The 20,640-nt window shown below is 48.9% G+C and overlaps 2 protein-coding genes across 3 annotated transcripts; one reads left to right on the forward strand and one right to left on the reverse strand.

Moving 5' to 3' along the window:
- The first annotated feature begins 3,219 nt into the window (after positions 1–3,219).
- LOC120652054 lies at positions 3,220–4,973 on the forward strand. Its single transcript, XM_039929749.1, has 3 exons — positions 3,220–3,378; positions 4,048–4,920; positions 4,962–4,973. The coding sequence occupies exons 1-3, from the start codon at positions 3,220–3,222 to the stop codon at positions 4,971–4,973; spliced, it is 1,044 nt and encodes a 347-aa protein (XP_039785683.1).
- A 10,844-nt stretch (positions 4,974–15,817) lies between these two features.
- Positions 15,818–20,135, reverse strand: LOC120674846 (BRAP2 RING ZnF UBP domain-containing protein 2-like). Of its 2 annotated transcripts, XM_039955981.1 has the most exons (12): positions 19,859–20,135; positions 19,651–19,766; positions 19,241–19,349; positions 19,022–19,136; positions 18,153–18,250; positions 17,749–17,855; positions 17,421–17,667; positions 17,233–17,286; positions 16,962–17,105; positions 16,748–16,812; positions 16,336–16,390; positions 15,818–16,194 (listed from the first exon to the last, which is right to left on the reverse strand). In XM_039955981.1, the coding sequence occupies exons 1-12, from the start codon at positions 20,033–20,035 to the stop codon at positions 16,021–16,023; spliced, it is 1,461 nt and encodes a 486-aa protein (XP_039811915.1). In that variant the 5' UTR covers positions 20,036–20,135; the 3' UTR covers positions 15,818–16,020. The 2 variants fall into 2 exon arrangements, with proteins under 2 accessions (XP_039811915.1, XP_039811970.1); XM_039956036.1 differs by lacking the exons at positions 19,651–19,766; positions 19,859–20,135 and adding an exon at positions 19,526–19,572 and having other exon boundaries at positions 15,824–16,194.
- Positions 20,136–20,640: the final 505 nt, after the last annotated feature.

Below are 20,640 nucleotides of genomic sequence, written 5' to 3' on the forward strand. Positions count from 1 at the left end.
TACGGTACAACTCAGCCATTCACAATGCACGTACGCTCGTCTCTATAAATACAAATCCTACCTCTGTGAGCATCTTCGAAAATTAGACCGGCAAATCCTTGAGATTGACAAAATTACTATAAGTGTCTCGCTATCAACTAGAACATCGTCTACACCGAAAGCATAACGTTGTTCACATCCACGAGAGTCGAATTCAGGACCTGAGATATTTAGTAGGGCTCTTGTAACCACCAGATTACATGACATTTCGCACATAGAATTTTTTTGGCTTACACTTGGTTGGCATGTTGCTGTCGATCAAAATCTCCAGTAGTAAGTTTTGGTTGGGTGAATTCAGGCACACAACCATAAATTTGGTTGCAGTTCTCACGAGCAACGTATCTTTGCCGACTGTAAAAGCATGATATGGGGAGCAGGAGTAAAATGCACCACCGCGGCTGCAGTGGGTGTCATCCAGATCCTCAAACTCCCAAAATACATATATAAGTCCCTAAACTTATTAATTAGTTCACGTGAGGTCCAAATCACCATTACTCTCATTAAACCATCAGCGTGTCAAGCTGATTGGGCGCTGACGCAGACCTGATTATGTGGGGCCCACATGTCAGATTTATATCCTCCTTCCTCTTCCTTCCTCCGTGCGGTGTGGCGGCGGCGGCGGCCTACCATGCCGCGGCTCCACCCACGAGCAGGAGGCGGCAGAGGCTGCTCCTGACCGGCCGCTGGGCAGTTCCATGCCCACGTGCGCCACTCCCTAGCGTTCGCCCGCCGGAGACCGGCGGTCGGCAAGCAGGGTGTCGTGCGCCAGGGTGTGTGCTGCGCCGGCGACTGGGGGCCGCGTGCTAGGAAGGGTGCCGTGCCGCGCCGCGCCGGCGGCCGAGGGCCACGCCCGCGTGCCGGTGGCCAGGGCCGGGAGTGCTGCGCCGCCCCGGCGGCCGGGGTGGGGGCGGCGGCTGCGTCTGCACGCCGGTGGCTTGCAGGGACGGCGGTGTGGCGGCCTGCACCCGCGGTCCGAGCGGACGGCGGCGGCCGAGCGAGGCCGTTCATGTGAGAGGCAGTGGAGGCCTGCTCCTTAGTGTGATGAGTAATTGCCAACATGTGGAGTGGACTGACAGTGGTGTAGTCGCGACTTCGTGGAGATTGCGTCGATTTCTTGGTCTGTGGTGTGCAGGTATACGGATGGCGCGGTGGCAGCGAGTCGGTTTGGACAAGAGCGTGGTGCGTGCCGATGTACCATGCGGCGGCGTTGCAGTGGCGGGAGCTCGACGACCATGCGGAGGCGGGAGACCTTGCGGTGGCGTTGGAGGCCCAACCGGACGACCGTGCGGTGGAGAAGGACAGCCCAGATGCTTGGGCCACTGCTGGGCCGCGTGGCGATCCACTCCTGGCGCCAAGGCGGGACGGCGTGGAGTTTGTTGGTACCTCGGGAAAAACCAACGGCGGGATGCGTCGACGTCGGCCAAGTCGAAGAGGTTTCGGCGAGAGGTCGGACACGTGGCGTCATCGAGCTTGGCGGGTGTGCCCGGAAACATCGCGCGGGAAGGGTTCGCGGTTCCCTCCAAAACCGCAACCGAACTCGGTTTCGGCAGTTTTCCAAAAACTGCTCCCGGAAGATTCCAGAAGGACGCGTGGCGACATCAAGGGGATTGCATCGAGATGAAGCAATCTACTCCAAGTCGTCGCAGCCGTCAGATGGACTTCATTGTATCTTTTCCAGTTTTGCCCCTAAGGGCCTTCTAGTTTAGTCTAGCACTTAGGGGTAGTCTAGTCTTTAGAGGATGGCTTGGAGGGAAAGGAAAAGTGGGAGGGCAGCTGGCCTGGCTAGTAAAAAGGGAGGCGCCCCTCCCTGGGCTGTTCTGGCGCTCAGAACAGAGAAGCACAAGTCCCTGGCGCCCTCTCCTTCCTTCTCCCTGTTCTTCTCCCTCTCCTTCTCCAAGGTAGAATTAGGGATGGATTCTTGAGTCTTGTAAGGAGATTTTCGTGGGAAAGGAGGCCCATCCCTCCTTGTGCCCTCCGGGGTTTGAAATCAAGGTCAGTTTCTTGTTCTTTTGGAGCTCTGTGTGATGAAGCCTTGATTTCGTGGTGGAGTCTTTGTGTGCCGAGATCGCAGTGGCCTTGAGAGCTTTTTGCCGTGGTTTCATGCCCTCTTACCTAGTGCTAATCTCCTAGAGTTCACGAGCTTCTTAGGATCGAATTTCTTGAGCGTTTCTGGTTTAGAGAAAACCCCGTTCTTGCTTGAGTTTTCGTCGATTCCTCTCAAATCATGGAGTGAATCGTCGATTCCTCTTGTGGATACGTTCACAAGGTCTTTGTGTTCGTACCTGCAAATTTTGGTGAGATTTAGACTCATTTTGATCAGGGTATCGTTGAGTCTTGATCAAGCCGCAAGCAAGAATAGAGCTTCTGCGACGTGTTGATCTTGTCTTATCATCGGTTTAACCGATGCCTGTCTAGGTGATCATCGGTTCAACCGGTGAACTGAAGTTCTTGCCTCTAGGGTTTTCTGCTGCTTGCTAGATGCACCGGTGTTTTTGCTCCCATCGACATCGGTTTAACCGGCGTTGCTAATGGGTCTGCAATTTTAGGCGTTCGACCGGCGTATTGATTTCTGTCAACGTCGGATCAACCGGAGTTCATCTGTTTCGAGTTGTGAACCCTCTGGACAACTGCACCGGTGATGGGGATTTAATTTCGTCGGATTAACCGGTGTTCATTGGGTATTTTGGTGCATTTTGTTGCTCCTCTGGACAACTGCACCGACATCTGCCTGTGATTTTGTCGGATCATCCGACGTCTGATCGTCGGTTAAACCGACGCCATTTGAATTGCGTCGTCGGTTCAACCGGCGTTTGCTTTTGATCGCTGCAGGCTCTGTACACCGGTTAGACCGACGCAGTGCCCTTGTGCACATCGGTTCAACCGGTGTATATACTGTGCTTTACTTCTTACGCTGCTTTGTGTGTTTGCTTCCGTGTTCGATCACGTTTGTTTCTAGGATAGTTTTGTGTTAGTGTAGCTTCCTCGTAGCCGCTCTACACAACGCCTAGAACTCTGGGGTTGGGATGCACTCTTGAATCTAGAGCCAAAGTTTTCATTGCGATAATTTTTCGAAGGCTCCCATTCACCCCCCCTCTGGTCGCATTTCTCGGTCCTACAATTGGTATCAGAGCCGGGACGGTTTCTCTATAGCCTTCTCCGGTTCGAAACCGTTGTGCGACCATGGGTTCACCGGGCAAACCCCCGATCTTCGATGGATCCGATTACGACTATTGGAAGGTGCGCATGCGTGCCTATCTTTTGAGTCTAGGTTCCGAGGTCTGGGAGATTTGCGTGGACCCTGATTATGTGAACCTTGCGGTCCGCACGACCGAGCTTCAGGTTAGGAGACATGAGGTCAATAGCAAGGCGTACAACGCTCTCATAGCCTGTCTCTCTCGTCCTGAGTTCGATCGTGTCAGCGACCTTCTCACAGCTCGGGAGATCTGGACACGGTTGGCCAATTTCCATGAAGGAACCAACCATGTCAAGTCGAGGCTGTATGAGACTCACCGGCGGGAGTACGAGAACTTTTCTCAGTTGCCATGTGAGAGCATCGACACCATGTTCAGTCGTTTTCAGTCGATTGTGAACAAGGTGCGTGCGAACCAGCCACAGGGCACCCAGGCCTACTCCGATCATGAGAAGGCTATGAAGCTTCTCTATGCTCTTGATCGCAAGGTCTGGGAGGTGAAGGTCCAGACTATCATAGAGTCTGCTAGCTATGAGACCCTCACTGTGGATGAGCTGTTCAGTAAGCTCAAGGCTTCGGAGGTGGAGAAGCTCTCTCGAGCTAAGATGGAAGGCAATCATGCTGATGCCTCCGCCTCCAAGTCTATGGCCCTGGTAGGCAACTCTGGAGCTAACCCTGACTCCTCTCTTGGAGGTTTTTGCTTGTCTTCACTTGTGTCTGTGACAGATGAGCAGTTGGAGGTGCTTGGGAGCGAGGAGCTTGCATTGATCATCCACAAGTTCCAGCGTGCCTTCAACAACAGACAAGCACGAGCGAAGACCTGCTTCAACTGCGGCAAGACCGGCCACTTCGCCGCCGAGTGCCCCAAGAAGAAGAGTTCCAGGGATGATGACGGCCGCTCCAGGCACGAGGAGTACCGCGAGCACCGCCACAAGCACAAGAGTGGGCACTCCCATAAGAAGAATGGCGGACGCTCCAAGCGGCACCACGAGCGGAAGAAGAAGAACGTCGGCAAGTACAAGGACAAGCAGGCGTTCGTTGCCCAGAGCGAGGATCACTCCTCCACCAGCCAGAGTTCGACGTCTTCGTCCTCATCCAGCTCCAGTGACTCCGACTCACACCATCGCGGCGAAAAGAAGCGGAGCTCCAAGAAGAAGGCCACAGAGGGCTTCACTGGCCTTTGCCTCCATGCTGGGAAGGCGGCCGGTCTCTGCACCATGGCCATCGACTCCGACGCCGACGGAACTCCTTCCACTACTGCAGAGCTTGCACCTCAGCTAGAGTCAAGCTCTGAGGTACGTCCTGAGCACCCCACTCCTGAGGAGTTGGAGGATCTTTACACTGCTCTAGATAATCAAGACCTGATCATTAAGGATGCAAAGAGGCAGTTTAGAGCTTTGAGACAGGAGCTGAAGGAAGCTAAGCTAGCTCTAGAAATTGCTCAGTCTGCACCTATTGTAGAGGAGTGTGTTGAGGAGGATGAGTGCAGTCAGTGCATCGGTTTGATGTCTGACCTGTCCGAGCTCAGGAGCAAGTATGATGAGAACTTGCTCAAGCTCGAGGAGGGCAAGAAGGCCATGGATGAGCTCAAGTCCCGGCCTACCCTCTTGGGTGCTTGCAAGGAGTGCCCAGCACTTAGAGAAGAGCTTAAGGAGAAGAATGTTGCTTTGAGGAAGTTGGAGAAATCCGCAGTTCCTAGCTCTTGCTCTGCTGATTGTACTGTGTGCCCAAGCCTGATCTCTGAGCTTGAGGAGGCACGGAAGGACAAGACCCGGATGGAGGAGGAGAACTCCCACCTTCGGGAGATTCTCAGTTGGGTGTCCGCCCGCGAGCCTCAGTTGGGCATGATGGTTCAGCAGTTTAAGCGTCCTGATGGTGTTGGGGTTGGTTTTGCTTTTACTCCTGCTGACTTTGTCCAACCCTATGGTAAGATTGGTGAGATACTTGAGCCGAGTGTGAATGTACTCTCTTCCACAGCTTCACCAGTTCCTAAGCCAGCACCAGTTAAGGACGGAATCCTCACTGAGCCACCTAAAGCTCCACCTAAAAATCCAGTGTGGGTTCCCAAGCCTAATCATCTCAAGAACCGACTGGATACACTCCCTCCTAGTGGTAAGCCAATTCCTAAGCCCAAGGTGAGGACTCAGCCCCCCAGAGTTCCTCAGAGAGCCTCAGCTTCTACACCACAGCCTACACACAAGAGAGAGCCTTACCTATGTGAGTGGTGCGAAAGGGAGGGTCACTTGGCAGAATTTTGCTTCCGGAGGTTGAGGTTTGAGCGCAGACAGTCTGAGAGGCGCGCTCCGGAAGTGTTCCACCAGCCTACAGGTGGACACACTCCAGCTCGACGTGGGCAGAGGCGGGATGCCAGACCACGTCGTGTAGGTGGAGGAGGGGGAGGCGGTGGTGGTTACCGTGCTCCTGTTGGTGGTTTCGCCGGCCCCGTTCCACACCGTGCTTTCGGTGATGGTCAGCGTGGCTGAAGCTTTGGTGGCGGAGGCGCACCACGTTTTCCTCAGCGTGGTAGTCGCCAGCCACAGTTTTCGTTTGAGGATACTTACCCTGCTTTCGAGCAGATGGCACGACACTGGTTTGCTTCTTTCTGTGCTAACCCCAGTGTCGGGCCATTTGCCCGCTCTTTCTCTTCTTACTGAGCAGGACACTCGAGGCCTGGAGGACATATGGCTCATGGACTCCGGTTGTTCGCGCCACATGACCGGAAGTCACAGATGGTTCTCCAGCCTCACCCCGATGAAGGACAAAGAGTACATCACCTTCGGGGATAACAGCAGAGGAAAGGTACGTGGAGTTGGCGCTATTCGGATTTCAGATGACTTCACCTTGAGAGAAGTTGTTCTTTGTGATAAGCTGGGTTTTAATCTGCTCTCTGTTTCACAACTTCTTGATGATGGGTTTGAAGTGAGTTTTAAGAGAGGTTGCTCGCGTGTTCTTGATTCCAGAGGAGAGTTTGTGTGCGGCATTGTTCCTTTTGGCCGTGTGTTTCGCATTGACTTTTCTGGATCTTCTTCTAGCACCTCTCACTGTCTGGTGACTGGTCAGTCTTCTGAGCTCTGGAGGTGGCATAGGAGACTCGGTCACTTGAGCTTTGATCTACTAGTTAGGCTCAGCTCACTTGGTCTGATCCGAGGATTGCCCAAGCTGAAGATGGACAAGGACCTTGTGTGTCACCCGTGTCGTCACGGGAAGATGGTTTCCCTTCCGCACCCACCTGTAAATCAGGTGATGACATCGCACCCTGGCGAGCTTCTTCACATGGACACCGTTGGTCCTGCTCGCGTGCGCTCTGTCGGTGGGAAGTGGTACATTCTTGTGATCGTTGACGACTTCTCTCGGTACTCTTGGGTTTTCTTCTTGGAGACTAAGGATGAGACTTTTCAGCACTTTCGTGATCTTGCTTTGAGGTTACAGAACGAGCTTCCACATGCCATGAGGGCTATCCGCAGTGATAATGGAACTGAATTTAAGAACGCTCGTTTTGATGACTTCTGTCGTGACTTTGGTCTTGATCACCAATACTCCTCTCCTTATGTTCCTCCACAGAATGGCGCGGTTGAACGCAAAAATCGGACCTTAGTGGAAATGGCCAGGACGATGCTCGATGAGCATAGGACTCCTAGGCGTTTTTGGGCCGAAGCGATCAACACCGCATGCTATGTTGCCAACCGCATCTTCCTTCGCTCATTCATGAAAAAGACTTCGTATGAGTTGCGGTTTGGTCGACAGCCCAGAGTGTCCCACCTGCGTGCTTTTGGTTGCAGATGCTTTGTTCTGAAGGAGGGAAATCTTGATAAGTTCGAGTCTAGGAGCTTTGATGGCATTTTTCTTGGCTATGCTCTTCAATCCAGAGGCTATCGTGTTCTTATTCTTGAGACTAACCGGATCGTCGAAACTTGTAATGTAACCTTCGACGAGTCCACTCCTTCTTTGTCTGCTTCTTTGGAGTGTGCAGGTGATGATGAGTTTGGCCAGGACATCTTCGAGGATGAGGATGAGCCTGAGGCCTTTGAGGGTGATGGTGGTGTCCCTGCGCCGGCTGCAGGCCCACTCCCTGGAGATTCGAGTTCAGACGACGATGGTGGCCCGCTCCCCACAGCTTCGACTACGGCCGATCCACATCCAGCTCAAGGTTCTTCCTCCGGGATCCATGTTGAGGGCGGCGGCGAGGCGACTTCGTCAAGAGAAGCACCACGACACATTCAGCGTCGTCATCCACCTCAACAAATGTTAGGTGACCTCAACGAGCGAATCACGAGGTCCAAGGTATCAAGTATCTCTGGATTTGCTCATTCGGCGTTTGTTGCCTCCTTTGAGCCCAAAGATATTGGACATGCTTTATCTGATTCTAACTGGGTCAATGCCATGCATGAGGAGCTAGAAAACTTTGAGCGAAACCAAGTCTGGGTCCTTGTAGAGCCTCCACCAGATTGCCACCCTATAGGTACCAAATGGGTTTTCAAGAACAAACAGGGTGAGGATGGGATGGTTGTGAGGAACAAGGCTAGGTTAGTAGCTCAGGGTTACAGCCAGCAGGAGGGGATAGATTATGAGGAGACCTTTGCACCTGTAGCTCGTTTAGAGGCCATCAGGATCTTTTTAGCCTTTGCAGCTTCGAAGGGGTTCAAGCTGTATCAGATGGATGTTAAGAGTGCCTTTTTGAACGGGTTTATAGAGGAGGAGGTCTATGTGAAGCAACCTCCTGGCTTTGAGAGTCCCAAGTTTCCAGACCGAGTCTTCAAGCTTCAGAAGGCTTTGTATGGTCTGAAGCAAGCCCCTAGAGCCTGGTATGCGAGATTGAGAGCATTTTTGCTTAAACAGGGGTTTGTCATGGGATCGGTAGATAAGACTTTGTTTCTCCTCAGGCGTGGTGCTGATTTTCTGTTGGTTCAGATTTACGTGGATGACATTATCTTTGGTGGCTCCTCTCACTCTCTTGTTTCTAGTTTTTCTGATGACATGAGCAAGGAGTTTGAGATGTCTATGATGGGTGAGCTTCAGTTCTTCCTCGGGTTGCACATCAAGCAAACCCGGGATGGCACCTTCGTCCACCAGGCCAAGTACACCAAGGACATGCTCAAGAAGTTCGACTTCGGGGACCTCAGTCCCATGCCGACTCCCATGAGCACTTCTACGGCGCTGGATGAGGACACTGAATGTGTTGCTGTGGACCAGAAGGAGTATAGGAGCATGATCGGCTCGCTCCTGTATTTGACGGCCACCAGACCCGACATCCAGTTCGCAGTCTGTCTCTGCGCGAGGTTCCAGGCTTCTCCGCGCACTTCTCACAGGAACGCTGTGAAGAGGATTTTCAGGTACCTTCGATACACTCCTGAGTTTGGCTTATGGTACTCTTCTTCCTCTTCTCTTGCGTTGGTTGGCTTCTCTGATGCTGATCATGGTGGATGTCGGATTGATCGCAAGTCGACTTCAGGCACTTGCCAGTTTCTTGGAACTTCTCTTGTGTCTTGGTCTGCCCGCAAGCAAACTAGTGTAGCCCTTTCCACCACAGAAGCCGAATACATAGCTGCTGCTAGTTGTTGCTCCCAGATCCTTTGGATGAGACACACTCTCAGTGATTATGGCCTAACCTATGGCAGAGTTCCCATTTTCATTGACAGCACCTCAGCCATTAGCTTAGCCAAGAACCCCGTCCTACACTCTCGCTCCAAGCATATAGACGTGAGGTTCCACTTTCTGAGAGATCACTATGAGAAGGGTGATGTCGAGCTGACCCATGTGTCCACTGAAAATCAAGTAGCCGACATCTTGACCAAGCCCCTAGAACAAGCCACCTATGCTCGCTTGCGGGGAGAGCTTGGCGTGTGCTACCCATTTTGAGTTGGGTAGTTATTTTTGTAGTTTAGGATTTGTTTTTCCTTCTTTTGTTTTTCTTGCATTTTGTGTACATACCATTCTGCATTACACTTGCACTAAGCTTCTCATGTATGATATCTGCATTTGCTTGTGCCTTGTGCTATGCTATGAGTTGTATATATGCTTTGACCATGAGTAGCTAGCTCCTTTGAATATGTTGTATATTGGCTCTGAGCTTAGCTATTTTCTTCTCTGAAAATCATAAAACATGGTCACCTTCAGGGTCTGCTACTAGCATGTGTAGGTTTGTATGCTTATGCTATCTTGATCATGCTTAGTGGCTAGGTCCCTTGCTCTCACATGCAACAAGATGCCCTCTTTTTTGTTGGAATAGTTTAATTGGTATCTAATTTCAAAAAGTCCAACAAATTGGTTTATCTTGGGTTGCTTTGAGTGAAAAGATCCAGGTGGGATTGCTTGCACCACTGTTCTTGTATCGAGACTGCTCCTCTGGAGAACTTGGACAAGGCTGTGGATGACTGAGAGTGGTGTCTTAAGCTTCTGATGGTCCTTGACCTAGGCTTGGCACATTCGTTAAGTTAAGCGCTTGCAAGCTTTCAACCCCTGGCACAGAATTTTGAAAGTTTTCAATTGGTATCAAGGCTGCTTGAGTGGCAGTTGATGTGATATGGTTTGGGTAGCTCACCTGTATGTTCTTGCTAGCTCTAGCATGCTTGCTTGCCTTCTAGTATGCTAGGTCCTTTATGGTGATGCTTTTCTTTTACAAATGACAAATGCTTGCTCATGATCTGTATAGATATATTCTTATGAGCTTCTTCATGCATTGTCTTTGTATATGCACCCTCATATGCTGTGCTGATTTGACCCTTGCAAATGCTCTTGTTCTGTACCTGGAAGCTTTTAGGCACGCATGCACTTCATGGCATATTTCCAGGGGGAGCATCTAGGCAGGGGGAGTTTCCTTGACGTGTGCCTTGTCAACAAGGGGGAGAGAATGTTGTTTTTTGTCTCACCTTAGGGGTTAGGGTGAAATTTCTTGATCCTTGTCCAAAGGGGGAGAGTTTGTTTGTTTGATCTCAGGGAGAGATTCAGACTTTGAGTGTGCACCCATCGGGGGAGAGTTGCATAGTGAGGGGGAGCTGCATTTCAGGGGGAGTTTTTTTTTTGAGCTTTTTCATGCTCTTTGCTGGTTGCGTGGAGCTTAGCCTCCTTCTGGAGGAACCAGATTTGCACATGCTTGGCTGTGTTGAGCCTTGCCTCTTTCTTGAGGGGTCAAGCATGTTTTGGAGTCAGTGCGTCGAGCCGTTGCCCTTGTCTTAGGGGCTGACTCTTTTGGCTTTGCTATGTTCAAGTGATCTTTTCTGGCTTTGATTCGCTTTTGATCACTTGAGATAGCTCTCTTTGTTTTCTATTTCTTTTTGGTTATCTTTGTTTTCACCAGTGCCCGTGTGGGGTGTGGTGTTGACAATGCACTCATCAAGGGGGAGATTGAGAGGCAGTGGAGGCCTGCTCCTTAGTGTGATGAGTAATTGCCAACACGTGGAGTGGACTGACAGTGGTGTAGTCGCGACTTCGTGGAGATTGCGTCGATTTCTTGGTCTGTGGTGTGCAGGTATACGGATGGCGTGGTGGCAGCGAGTCGGTTTGGACAAGAGCGTGGTGCGTGCCGATGTACCATGCGGCGGCGTTGCAGTGGCGGGAGCTCGACGACCATGCGGAGGCGGGAGACCTTGCGGTGGCGTTGGAGGCCCAACCGGACGACCGTGCGGTGGAGAAGGACAGCCCAGATGCTTGGGCCACTGCTGGGCCGCGTGGCGATCCACTCCTGGCGCCAAGGCGGGACGGCGTGGAGTTTGTTGGTACCTCGGGAAAAACCAACGGCGGGATGCGTCGACGTCGGCCAAGTCGAAGAGGTTTCGGCGGGAGGTCGGACACGTGGCGTCATCGAGCTTGGCGGGTGTGCCCGGAAACATCGCGCGGGAAGGGTTCGCGGTTCCCTCCAAAACCGCAACCGAACTCGGTTTCGGCAGTTTTCCAAAAACTGCTCCCGGAAGATTCCAGAAGGACGCGTGGCGACATCAAGGGGATTGCGTCGAGATGAAGCAATCTACTCCAAGTCGTCACAGCCGTCAGATGGACTTCATTGTATCTTTTCCAGTTTTGCCCCTAAGGGCCTTCTAGTTTAGTCTAGCACTTAGGGGTAGTCTAGTCTTTAGAGGATGGCTTGGAGGGAAAGGAAAAGTGGGAGGGCAGCTGGCCTGGCTAGTAAAAAGGGAGGCGCCCCTCCCTGGGCTGTTCTGGCGCTCAGAACAGAGAAGCACAAGTCCCTGGCGCCCTCTCCTTCCTTCTCCCTGTTCTTCTCCCTCTCCTTCTCCAAGGTAGAATTAGGGATGGATTCTTGAGTCTTGTAAGGAGATTTTCGTGGGAAAGGAGGCCCATCCCTCCTTGTGCCCTCCGGGGTTTGAAATCAAGGTCAGTTTCTTGTTCTTTTGGAGCTCTGTGTGATGAAGCCTTGATTTCGTGGTGGAGTCTTTGTGTGCCGAGATCGCAGTGGCCTTGAGAGCTTTTTGCCGTGGTTTCATGCCCTCTTACCTAGTGCTAATCTCCTAGAGTTCACGAGCTTCTTAGGATCGAATTTCTTGAGCGTTTCTGGTTTAGAGAAAACCCCGTTCTTGCTTGAGTTTTCGTCGATTCCTCTCAAATCATGGAGTGAATCGTCGATTCCTCTTGTGGATACGTTCACAAGGTCTTTGTGTTCGTACCTGCAAATTTTGGTGAGATTTAGACTCATTTTGATCAGGGTATCGTTGAGTCTTGATCAAGCCGCAAGCAAGAATAGAGCTTCTGCGACGTGTTGATCTTGTCTTATCATCGGTTTAACCGATGCCTGTCTAGGTGATCATCGGTTCAACCGGTGAACTGAAGTTCTTGCCTCTAGGGTTTTCTGCTGCTTGCTAGATGCACCGGTGTTTTTGCTCCCATCGACATCGGTTTAACCGGCGTTGCTAATGGGTCTGCAATTTTAGGCGTTCGACCGGCGTATTGATTTCTGTCAACGTCGGATCAACCGGAGTTCATCTGTTTCGAGTTGTGAACCCTCTGGACAACTGCACCGGTGATGGGGATTTAATTTCGTCGGATTAACCGGTGTTCATTGGGTATTTTGGTGCATTTTGTTGCTCCTCTGGACAACTGCACCGACATCTGCCTGTGATTTTGTCGGATCATCTGACGTCTGATCGTCGGTTAAACCGACGCCATTTGAATTGCGTCGTCGGTTCAACCGGCGTTTGCTTTTGATCGCTACAGGCTCTGTACACCGGTTAGACCGACGCAGTGCCCTTGTGCACGTCGGTTCAACCGGTGTATATACCGTGCTTTACTTCTTACGCTGCTTTGTGTGTTTGCTTCCGTGTTTGATCACGTTTGTTTCTAGGATAGTTTTGTGTTAGTGTAGCTTCCTCGTAGCTGCTCTACACAACGCCTAGAACTCTGGGGTTGGGATGCACTCTTGAATCTAGAGCCAAAGTTTTCATTGCGATAATTTTTCGAAGGCTCCCATTCACCCCCCCTCTGGTCGCATTTCTCGGTCCTACATCATGGAGCAGGAGCCGCTGCTCCGCCCCCGGACGGCAGGAGCGAGCTCCACCGCAGCCCTGCCCCACGCGGCGAGCAGGAGCCGCGTGCGCGCGCGTGCTTCGCAGGGCGCCACCGCCGCCGCCTCACAAGCCACCGCAGCCGCGCTAGGTCGCCTTCACCGCCGCACCGCACGGGAGGAGGAAGGCAAAGGAAGGAGGACGGATCTGACGTGTGGACCCCACAAGTTAGGTCGACGTCAGTGCCCGGTTAGCTTGACACGCTGGTGATTTAACAAAAGTAATGGTGATTTGAATCTCACGTGAACCAATTAACAAGTTTAGAAATCCAAATATGTATTTTGGGAGTTTGGAAAGCTGGATGAAACATCTCTCTCAAGTAGCCAGGAGCAGGATTCTCATGAGGCCATGCATCTACCGACCAAGTGTGTCCCAATGGTCAGTCACTCTCGGTCATGACTTTTTTTTTTGAAAAGTACTCTCGGTCATGACTCACGAGTCCCGACGTTTCAAGCCTGTTCAAGACACATGCATGGGCTCTCTCTCTCTCTAAAAAAAAAGACACATGCATGGGCTTTTCATGTTTCATTAACACTATTAGAATTTCATTGTGTTTAAAGTGAGTTTCTTGAGTTCTTAGTTCTTAAGTGTTAATGAATCATGTTTTCATTCATTAACACTATCTTAACGGTCGTTCACCTCAAGTCGATCATCATTCTTCCGAAATCAGGATAAATTTGATCGATAATGTAGAACATCTGCTCAACTTTGCTACACATGTACTACTCTATAATCAACATGATACGGGGATAAGCGAATAGATAGACACTCTGTACACAAGTATTCGATCTCATCAGTCACGCGGCGCCGGCGTGAGCTGCGACGAGAATGTCCGGTACAGGAAGCGACCCCGCCGGCGGGCCTCCTCTCCGCCGTCGACGTCGGCAAGGTCGCCCCCGTCGAAGTTGAGCGCGTAGCTGAGCGCGTCGTACCGGAACTCCCCGGCGCCCGCGCGCCGCGCCCACCGCATCCGCTCGCCGTTGCCGAAGCAGCGGCGCACGGTGGCCCGCAGCCTGTGCCGCATCAGCGCGCTCAGCGACGACGGCGGCGACGACGACGATGCGGCGGCTGCCTCCATCTTCTCCCAATCAAGCACTGGCGCGACAAGTGCGGCGTACGTGGACGTTCAGCTGCTCCAAGTCGATCAGGTCGTCGCGGCAGGTCAGACGGCAGGTGGTGATTCGCAGCCTCGCTTTATTGATTAGCTGCTCGTGTTTGGTTAAGGTGAGAACGACGAAGGGTGGTTAAGTAGCAGGGTGGTAGGAGGCGAGGGGAACGACGGAGAAGGACTTGCCGGGCGAGGTAATGCGGCGGCGCCGGCGCCGGGGGCGTGCTTCGCAGGTGGCGTTGCAGGTGGGGCGGGGTGGATGCAGGGGTAGTTTGGGGATTCCCGTGCACTGCCAGCGGAGCTCGTTTTCGGATGGCGACCTGGTGGGCGGGACCGCTGGCTCAGCTCGTTTCTGCTTAAATGATTTTCTTTTTTGTTTTGGAAAAATTGGTCAGCCTTAAGAATTCGGCGCCCATTGTATCGTCAGTTCGAGTCTCGGCTAGTGTCAGCCCTATTGTTATGTGCTTTAAATGTCTGGCAAATCTATGGTCTGTGACCAGCAGGCAAAACTTGCTTAAAATTTGGCAAATTTCAGCTGGGTAAATTTGTGAACAAACAAAAGAATCACTTATTGACGGCCGTGAATTGATTATTTACAAACTCCATTTTCGCTGCAGCTGCCAGCTGGACACATGTCGAAGCTGTGCCGTGCAACCGCTATCAAGCTCGACCTACGTTCGTGGTGTGCGTCTTTAAAGAAGGAAAAAGGAGGGACAGGTCAAATGCAAACTTCGAAGACCAGAAAATCAAGGCCACAAAACAACTCGAAACAGGGGTAAAAAAACTTACAAAGAGTTCTTCACGAGCAAAAAGATAAGGTAGCAATCGATGGTTCCCCCCATGGAATGCACTAAACCGTGGCTTTACGCCACCACACGGTGTCAGCCAAGAAACTTATACACAGTCCGCACAAGAGTACAATACATGTTAAACAAAATCTGCGGGCCTAGCGTCAATCAAAATCTGCAGGCCTTATATTAACTAGGCAGGTTGGCGCGCTTTGCGCGCCTGTAACAAAAGATTTGATGTAAAATAATAATAAAAATATATTATCGTATATTACAGTTAAAGCAATATCGTGCTGATATATTTTGGCAATGTGTTGATGTATTGAATGAAGTGTGATAGGTATAGTTGATAGATTGTCATATAATTATATTTTGCGAGTTTATGAAGTGGAATTAAAATCCAATAAGTAGTAGGGGCTAGCACGTGTAGACGTAGTGTATGAAATATGGTTATTGTTTTCATGTAAATAAATAATTAAATATATTTTGTGGGTGGATTCCAATTGAATATTATGTGGGTAACACCTAAATAACACACAGGGCCCATCCCTGTATAAATAGTATATAGAAGAATTTATTTTGTGTATGTTAGTAGATATAATTGATGGATTAGCTTACACTAATTATTAATTTTGGTAGAAAAAATGATAGAGTTAGAAATGAATGTATGATTCAATTATATTTTGCGAGTTCACAAAGTGAAAATGAAATCCAATATATTATAGAGGTAAATGTAGTATATAATTTTTTTTCATAAAAAACTAAACATTTAAACACATGGGGCCACTTTTTAATTTTTTTATTTTTAATTTCGAATTATATTTTTTATCACGAACAGTACCTGGTGGGGCCACATGAATAGTACCTTTTTATTATTCGGCCCCACATGAACAGTACTTTTTATTATTTTTTAAATGATGAACAGTACCCCCGGGCCCACGTGGGGCCGCGACGCATGAGCGCGCGCCAATTCCTGGGGCGTTAGTATTATTTCGAATTATATTTTTTTATCACGAACAGTACCTGGTGGGGCCACATGAATAGTACCTTTTTATTATTCGGCCCACATGAACAGTACTTTTTTATTATTTTTTAAATGATGAACAGTCCCCCCTGCCCCGTGGGGCAGCGACGCATGAGCGCGCGCCAATTCCTGGGGCGTTAGTATAGTACTCAATGCTTCACAAAGTACTCAAAACTGTGGAATTTCTGGTTATATGAAATTGAGAAGTCGAAAAAAAAACACACACCACACTAGCATCAATTATCGACAACACAACAGAGAGATCAGGAAGGTGACAGATGTATGCTACTATTTACCGTAACGAACTATGATCTAGGTCGCTAACAGTCAAACATCATCCACATAAGTGCATCGTGCAGATCTCACTTCAGCTTCCCATTCATCGTGCCACGAACAGGGCTGCTTCTGCTGCTGTTGCTTGAGGAAGCCAAGGATGCTACAGGAAGAATTGTCCCCCCTTGTATATCGCTTGAGATCGAGTCAGGAGCTTGTGCAATGGCATTTTGGCACTCGAAGTGAGCTATCAAGTCTCTTATCTGTCACAGTAGAGCAGCAAATCAGTTAGCAGCAAACTAGAAACTATATCACACATTCTGCATAGCAGATCATTGGTTGAAATTACAGAAAACAAAACATGAATATCACACATTCTGAGATCATAATTGAAACATACTAACCTCTTCTTGCAGTTTTTCAATCTTTTCATCTTTCGATCTGAGGGCAGCTTGCTCCCTGAAATAAAATTACGCCATTTTAGATGAAAACAAAAAAAATGTATGTTCTAATTTCTAAATTCGTATATGACCATTGTGTTCAACAACTGCAACAGTGTTAAAAAAACAGAATTCAATCCAACAAATGACCACTTATGACTCATGAGAACGTATGACTCATGAGAACACCAAATTGAGCTGCCCATGGCATTTCTGACCAGAAATATGAGGACCAATTATTAGGAAAGCAATAAAACACAGTACATTTATTCTGCCGATCCATATTCTATAACTCGAATAATGTCAGGGCTGCATCAAACAAGAAGCAATGATAACAGATTGGTTGTGTTTATTTGAAGCACAACAAACAAACTACCTTGCTTGTGAGTTTCGTATTGTCTCAATCCACTTCTCCTGATTCTTGACAAGATTGCCATTAACCTGAGGAATAGGACACAATACAAGTAATTATGAAACAAATGAAAATCTCCGGACAACACCAATTTTTAAGCGCTAACATTCTGATTTAGCTTTTTTGAAGAAGTATTCTGATTTAGCTTTAGCATGTAGCCTAGTACTCAAATGCTTACTTCATCAAGAAACCTTTTCTCTTCTGTGCATTTGTCAATCTTTGCTTCCAACTTTTGGACTTTTATGCTCACAGCTTTCTCAACAGCAGCAGCAATTTCTTTATCAGTTTCCTCTTTGTCTTCTAATAGAAGTGACTCATAGTACTACATTAGCACAAAAACCAAATCAGAAATCACATGGCTTTGTATACAGCAGTCTACCAAGTATAAAAACACCATCTAGCAGAATAATAAGCATCATTAAGAAAAGCATATACAGGTATTAACTTACATTTCTTTGCTTTTCAAGCTGAGACGTGACAAGATCATTGTACTCTTCAACAATCTAAAAAAGGGGAAGTCAATGCTAACAATATAAAAGAAGGGAAAGTCAATTTTTGCAATGCAAGGCGCATAAAAGTTTATCAAGCTGGTATTGTATAACAATCAACAAAAGAAATTATGTACTTAACACATTACAGCTTCAAATTTACTGTTCAGTAGAGCTTCACTCATTGCGGCATCACCGCTGCATAGTGAACATGTGTTCTCTGCTGTGTGACCACCATGGCAATTGTACTCAACTAGCTTTCCATCTGTTTTTGACTGAATAAGCCGATGGACATAGTTGTCCCCGGCATAGTCCCAAACTTTCTGTGTCTCTAATTCAAGTGAATAGCAATGTTGAGTTTCCTTCCAGTGTTCGATAGCATGGCCGCCTTTGTACCTGTGAACATCCCCAGCAATCAGGTTACATAAGTTATTTAGTAAAATTCATAATTTCCAGGAAGAAGATGAAATATTTTACCTTCCACAGCCAACATGGCCACAGATTACACATATCCAAAGATTCTCCGAAGTTCCGCAAATAGAACACATGGATTTCTCTGGTTGCTGCTGACAATATCTACAGACCTGAAAGATACTTTTAATGTGACCACAACCTTCTCATGCTGCCAGTGTGCGCAAAAGAATGGCATAATATGCTTTTTATTTTAAAGCCAGGGAAAACAGATTAGCAATAGAGTTCAAATCCAATTCATTAGCTAGCAAATGCAAATTTGAGATACTTCTAACTTGGGGAGAAAAGATATTCCCAAAGGCACTGATAGCATAGTTGGGTTTCATATTTCCATTTTGAATTTAAATACTAAAGTTAGTAAAGTAATGCAGAAAAACATATTAACTAAATAAACCATCTTACTCTCTTACCGGGCATGATGAGTCTGTCCATTTTGATATGCACGAGCAGTGGAAAGAATGATTGCAGATTGTTGTGAGAACGCCTCCAGGATCTTGGTCAAGTCGTTCTATTTAAAGATAAAAAACAAATAGATGCTGTGACCAACATAAACTTCAAAGACTACCCTGTTTAGGTCGAATATACTAGTGAGCTGATAAAATGCATGGCACTGAGCTTCTATATTGCGAAGTGAACACAAAAAGAATAATGGATATATTACATGTGACAGCTATAAGTTGCCTGTACTGCGACTGCCAAAGCAACAAAATATGGAAACACCCGGGAAAAGATCCCAGCCTGCTACATTATAGTAGTAAGCCTGTTTAAAAGACGATATGTGTGGAAACCCTAAATTTACATAATTCTAAACATGGCTAAACCTTCTGTTATCAATTAGAAATAGGACAAAGACACAGAGAGGCTATTAAACACAACAAATTGTTATTGATCAACTGGAACGAGGGTCTGAAATTCAACAGCCACATCATCATGCAAAAACTTAAAATGGCCCAAGTTTCCTTTATGGAATGCAGAGATAGCAAATGCATGTGTCCAAATCAGGTTTCACTTAACCAGTCTACATCTAACTCGGCATGATTACAAATGTTCTCTTTGCCATCAACTAGTGAATATATCATTGTACAAGCACAAGCAGGAATCATAATTAAATGTCTAGGTACTGAACATTTCTAGTCATTTCAAGGCAATACAAGAGAAATTCAAAGAGAGGTTATGAGCTTTCAATTCAAAGTTTCGATCATAATCAAATGGAACAGAGCACTCTACTCTAATTTTCTTTTGAAAAATTTATAGAGTTGTTTAAGACATCCAGACATACCAAGACATACTGGACATGTAGGTTGCTCAGTCAAACTTGTAACTGAGCTATGTGCATGCTCAATCAATTGAGTGTAGTGCACATCTTCCACAAAACGGACATGGCAAACATCCCCCTGCACCATATCAACCTCCAATCAATTACCATTGTAAAATTTAATCACGGCATCAGGAGAAATAAACACAATGCTAGGTTCAGCAGAGTCAAAACAACTAAGACCTCCAGCGAAGAGAACTGATTCCCATTGAAGTGCTTATAAAAGTTGTCTGTGGAGTTCTGAGAGTCGAAATTTATAAGAACACTATACTGGTCCTCTGCATCATCAGTCCTGCAACATAACCATCAATTAACACTCCAACCCACATACATGGAAATCACACCAGCACATGAAGTCGGCCAATTCTTTCTGATGGGATTATAAGTCAGCCAATTTGGAGGTTCAAGTATTATAAATAGAACTCAACAGCACTGAGGGAACTAAGGCTGCAAATGAACTCGAACCACCTATTGAGACTTCTCAGATGGCCAGATTGCATCAACTCGACCGATTGGTCTTTAAGGAAGCACGCAACCATATGAAGGGTAAGCAAAGCATAGCAGTAGCGATCAGGCGAGGCTAGGCGAGGCACCTGACAATGCGCATCTCGAGTGTATGGGGGACGAAGGCGCCGCAGAAGCGGCAGAAGTCGGCGTAGGTCATGTGATTGGGCAGCGCGAGCACGCATACCCGCGGCTTCCTCCCCACCTACAAACACGCGCGCGAGCCAGATATGGAGATTAGGTCACAACACTATCCACGGTGATACCAGTACGGAAACCCCAGAGGGCGTGGCTTACCGGGAGATGAGGCGAGGAGGCGGCGGCGGGCGGGTCGGGGTGGAGGAGGACGACGCCGCGGGTCTCCTCGATGCGGGGGTTCCCCGAGGAGAAGTGGACAGAAACGAGCGCGTGGGAGGATGTGGAGGGCGCGGCTGCAGCGGGCAGAGAGGCGGCGGGCTTCCCGGCGGTGGCCATGGCCGGAGGAGATCGGCGACGGCGAAGATGAAATCGCCAGGGGTATTTTCGAAAAGTTTCCAATGCACACGGAGAGAGAACGGGTTTTTTTTACTTTTTTTCGAAGTCGCTGGTTCAGCACTCTTAAACGTGCTCCTACAAATTTAGCACTACTGTAGCTGTAAATCTTATGTTTTTACCACTTTTGCCTACGTGGCAGGACACGACGGCAGGCCACGTTGGCGCCCGATCAGCAAGGCGAGGCGAAATGTACTTTGTGCCCCCGCACATTTGTTCATGTGCCCGTGACCCCCGGTCTAGCCCGTTGGCCGCTCCCACTCTCCTCACCCCCCTCTCGCTATCCCGCCGCTGCCGCCTTGCTTCCCCACTGCGCCGCCGCCGCCGCCTCTCCCGTCCCGCCTCCCCCATTGCAACGGCGGCCAGGGCTATGGCGCAGAGGGCCGACTCCTCCAGCTCCAGCGCGAGTAGGGCAACGAGGAGGCAGGGGAGAGGAGGGAGCTCCGTGTGCGAGCAGCATCCGGTCAGTAAAGAGACTGGGCTACATTTGATCGTGTGCCCCGATTGCGATCTTGCCCGGGTGATTGAGCTTCGCGTGGTCAAGCTGG

Source organism: Panicum virgatum, chromosome 1K (genome assembly GCF_016808335.1).
Source record: "Panicum virgatum strain AP13 chromosome 1K, P.virgatum_v5, whole genome shotgun sequence".
NCBI lineage: Eukaryota > Viridiplantae > Streptophyta > Magnoliopsida > Poales > Poaceae > Panicum > Panicum virgatum.

Coding starts and splice junctions, on each gene's coding strand:
- LOC120652054 (XM_039929749.1), top strand. CDS start 3,220: ATGGGTTCACCGGGCAAACCCCCGATCTTCGATGGATCCGATTACGAC. Junction 3,379..4,047: donor TCCGCACGACCGAGCTTCAG/GTTAGGAGACAT, acceptor GCACGAGCGAAG/ACCTGCTTCAACTGCGGCAA.
- LOC120674846 (XM_039955981.1), bottom strand. CDS start 20,035: ATGGCCACCGCCGGGAAGCCCGCCGCCTCTCTGCCCGCTGCAGCCGCG. Junction 18,251..19,021: donor TACATGTCCAGTATGTCTTG/GTATGTCTGGAT, acceptor ATCTTTAAATAG/AACGACTTGACCAAGATCCT. Junction 16,391..16,747: donor ATACGAAACTCACAAGCAAG/GTAGTTTGTTTG, acceptor ATTTTATTTCAG/GGAGCAAGCTGCCCTCAGAT.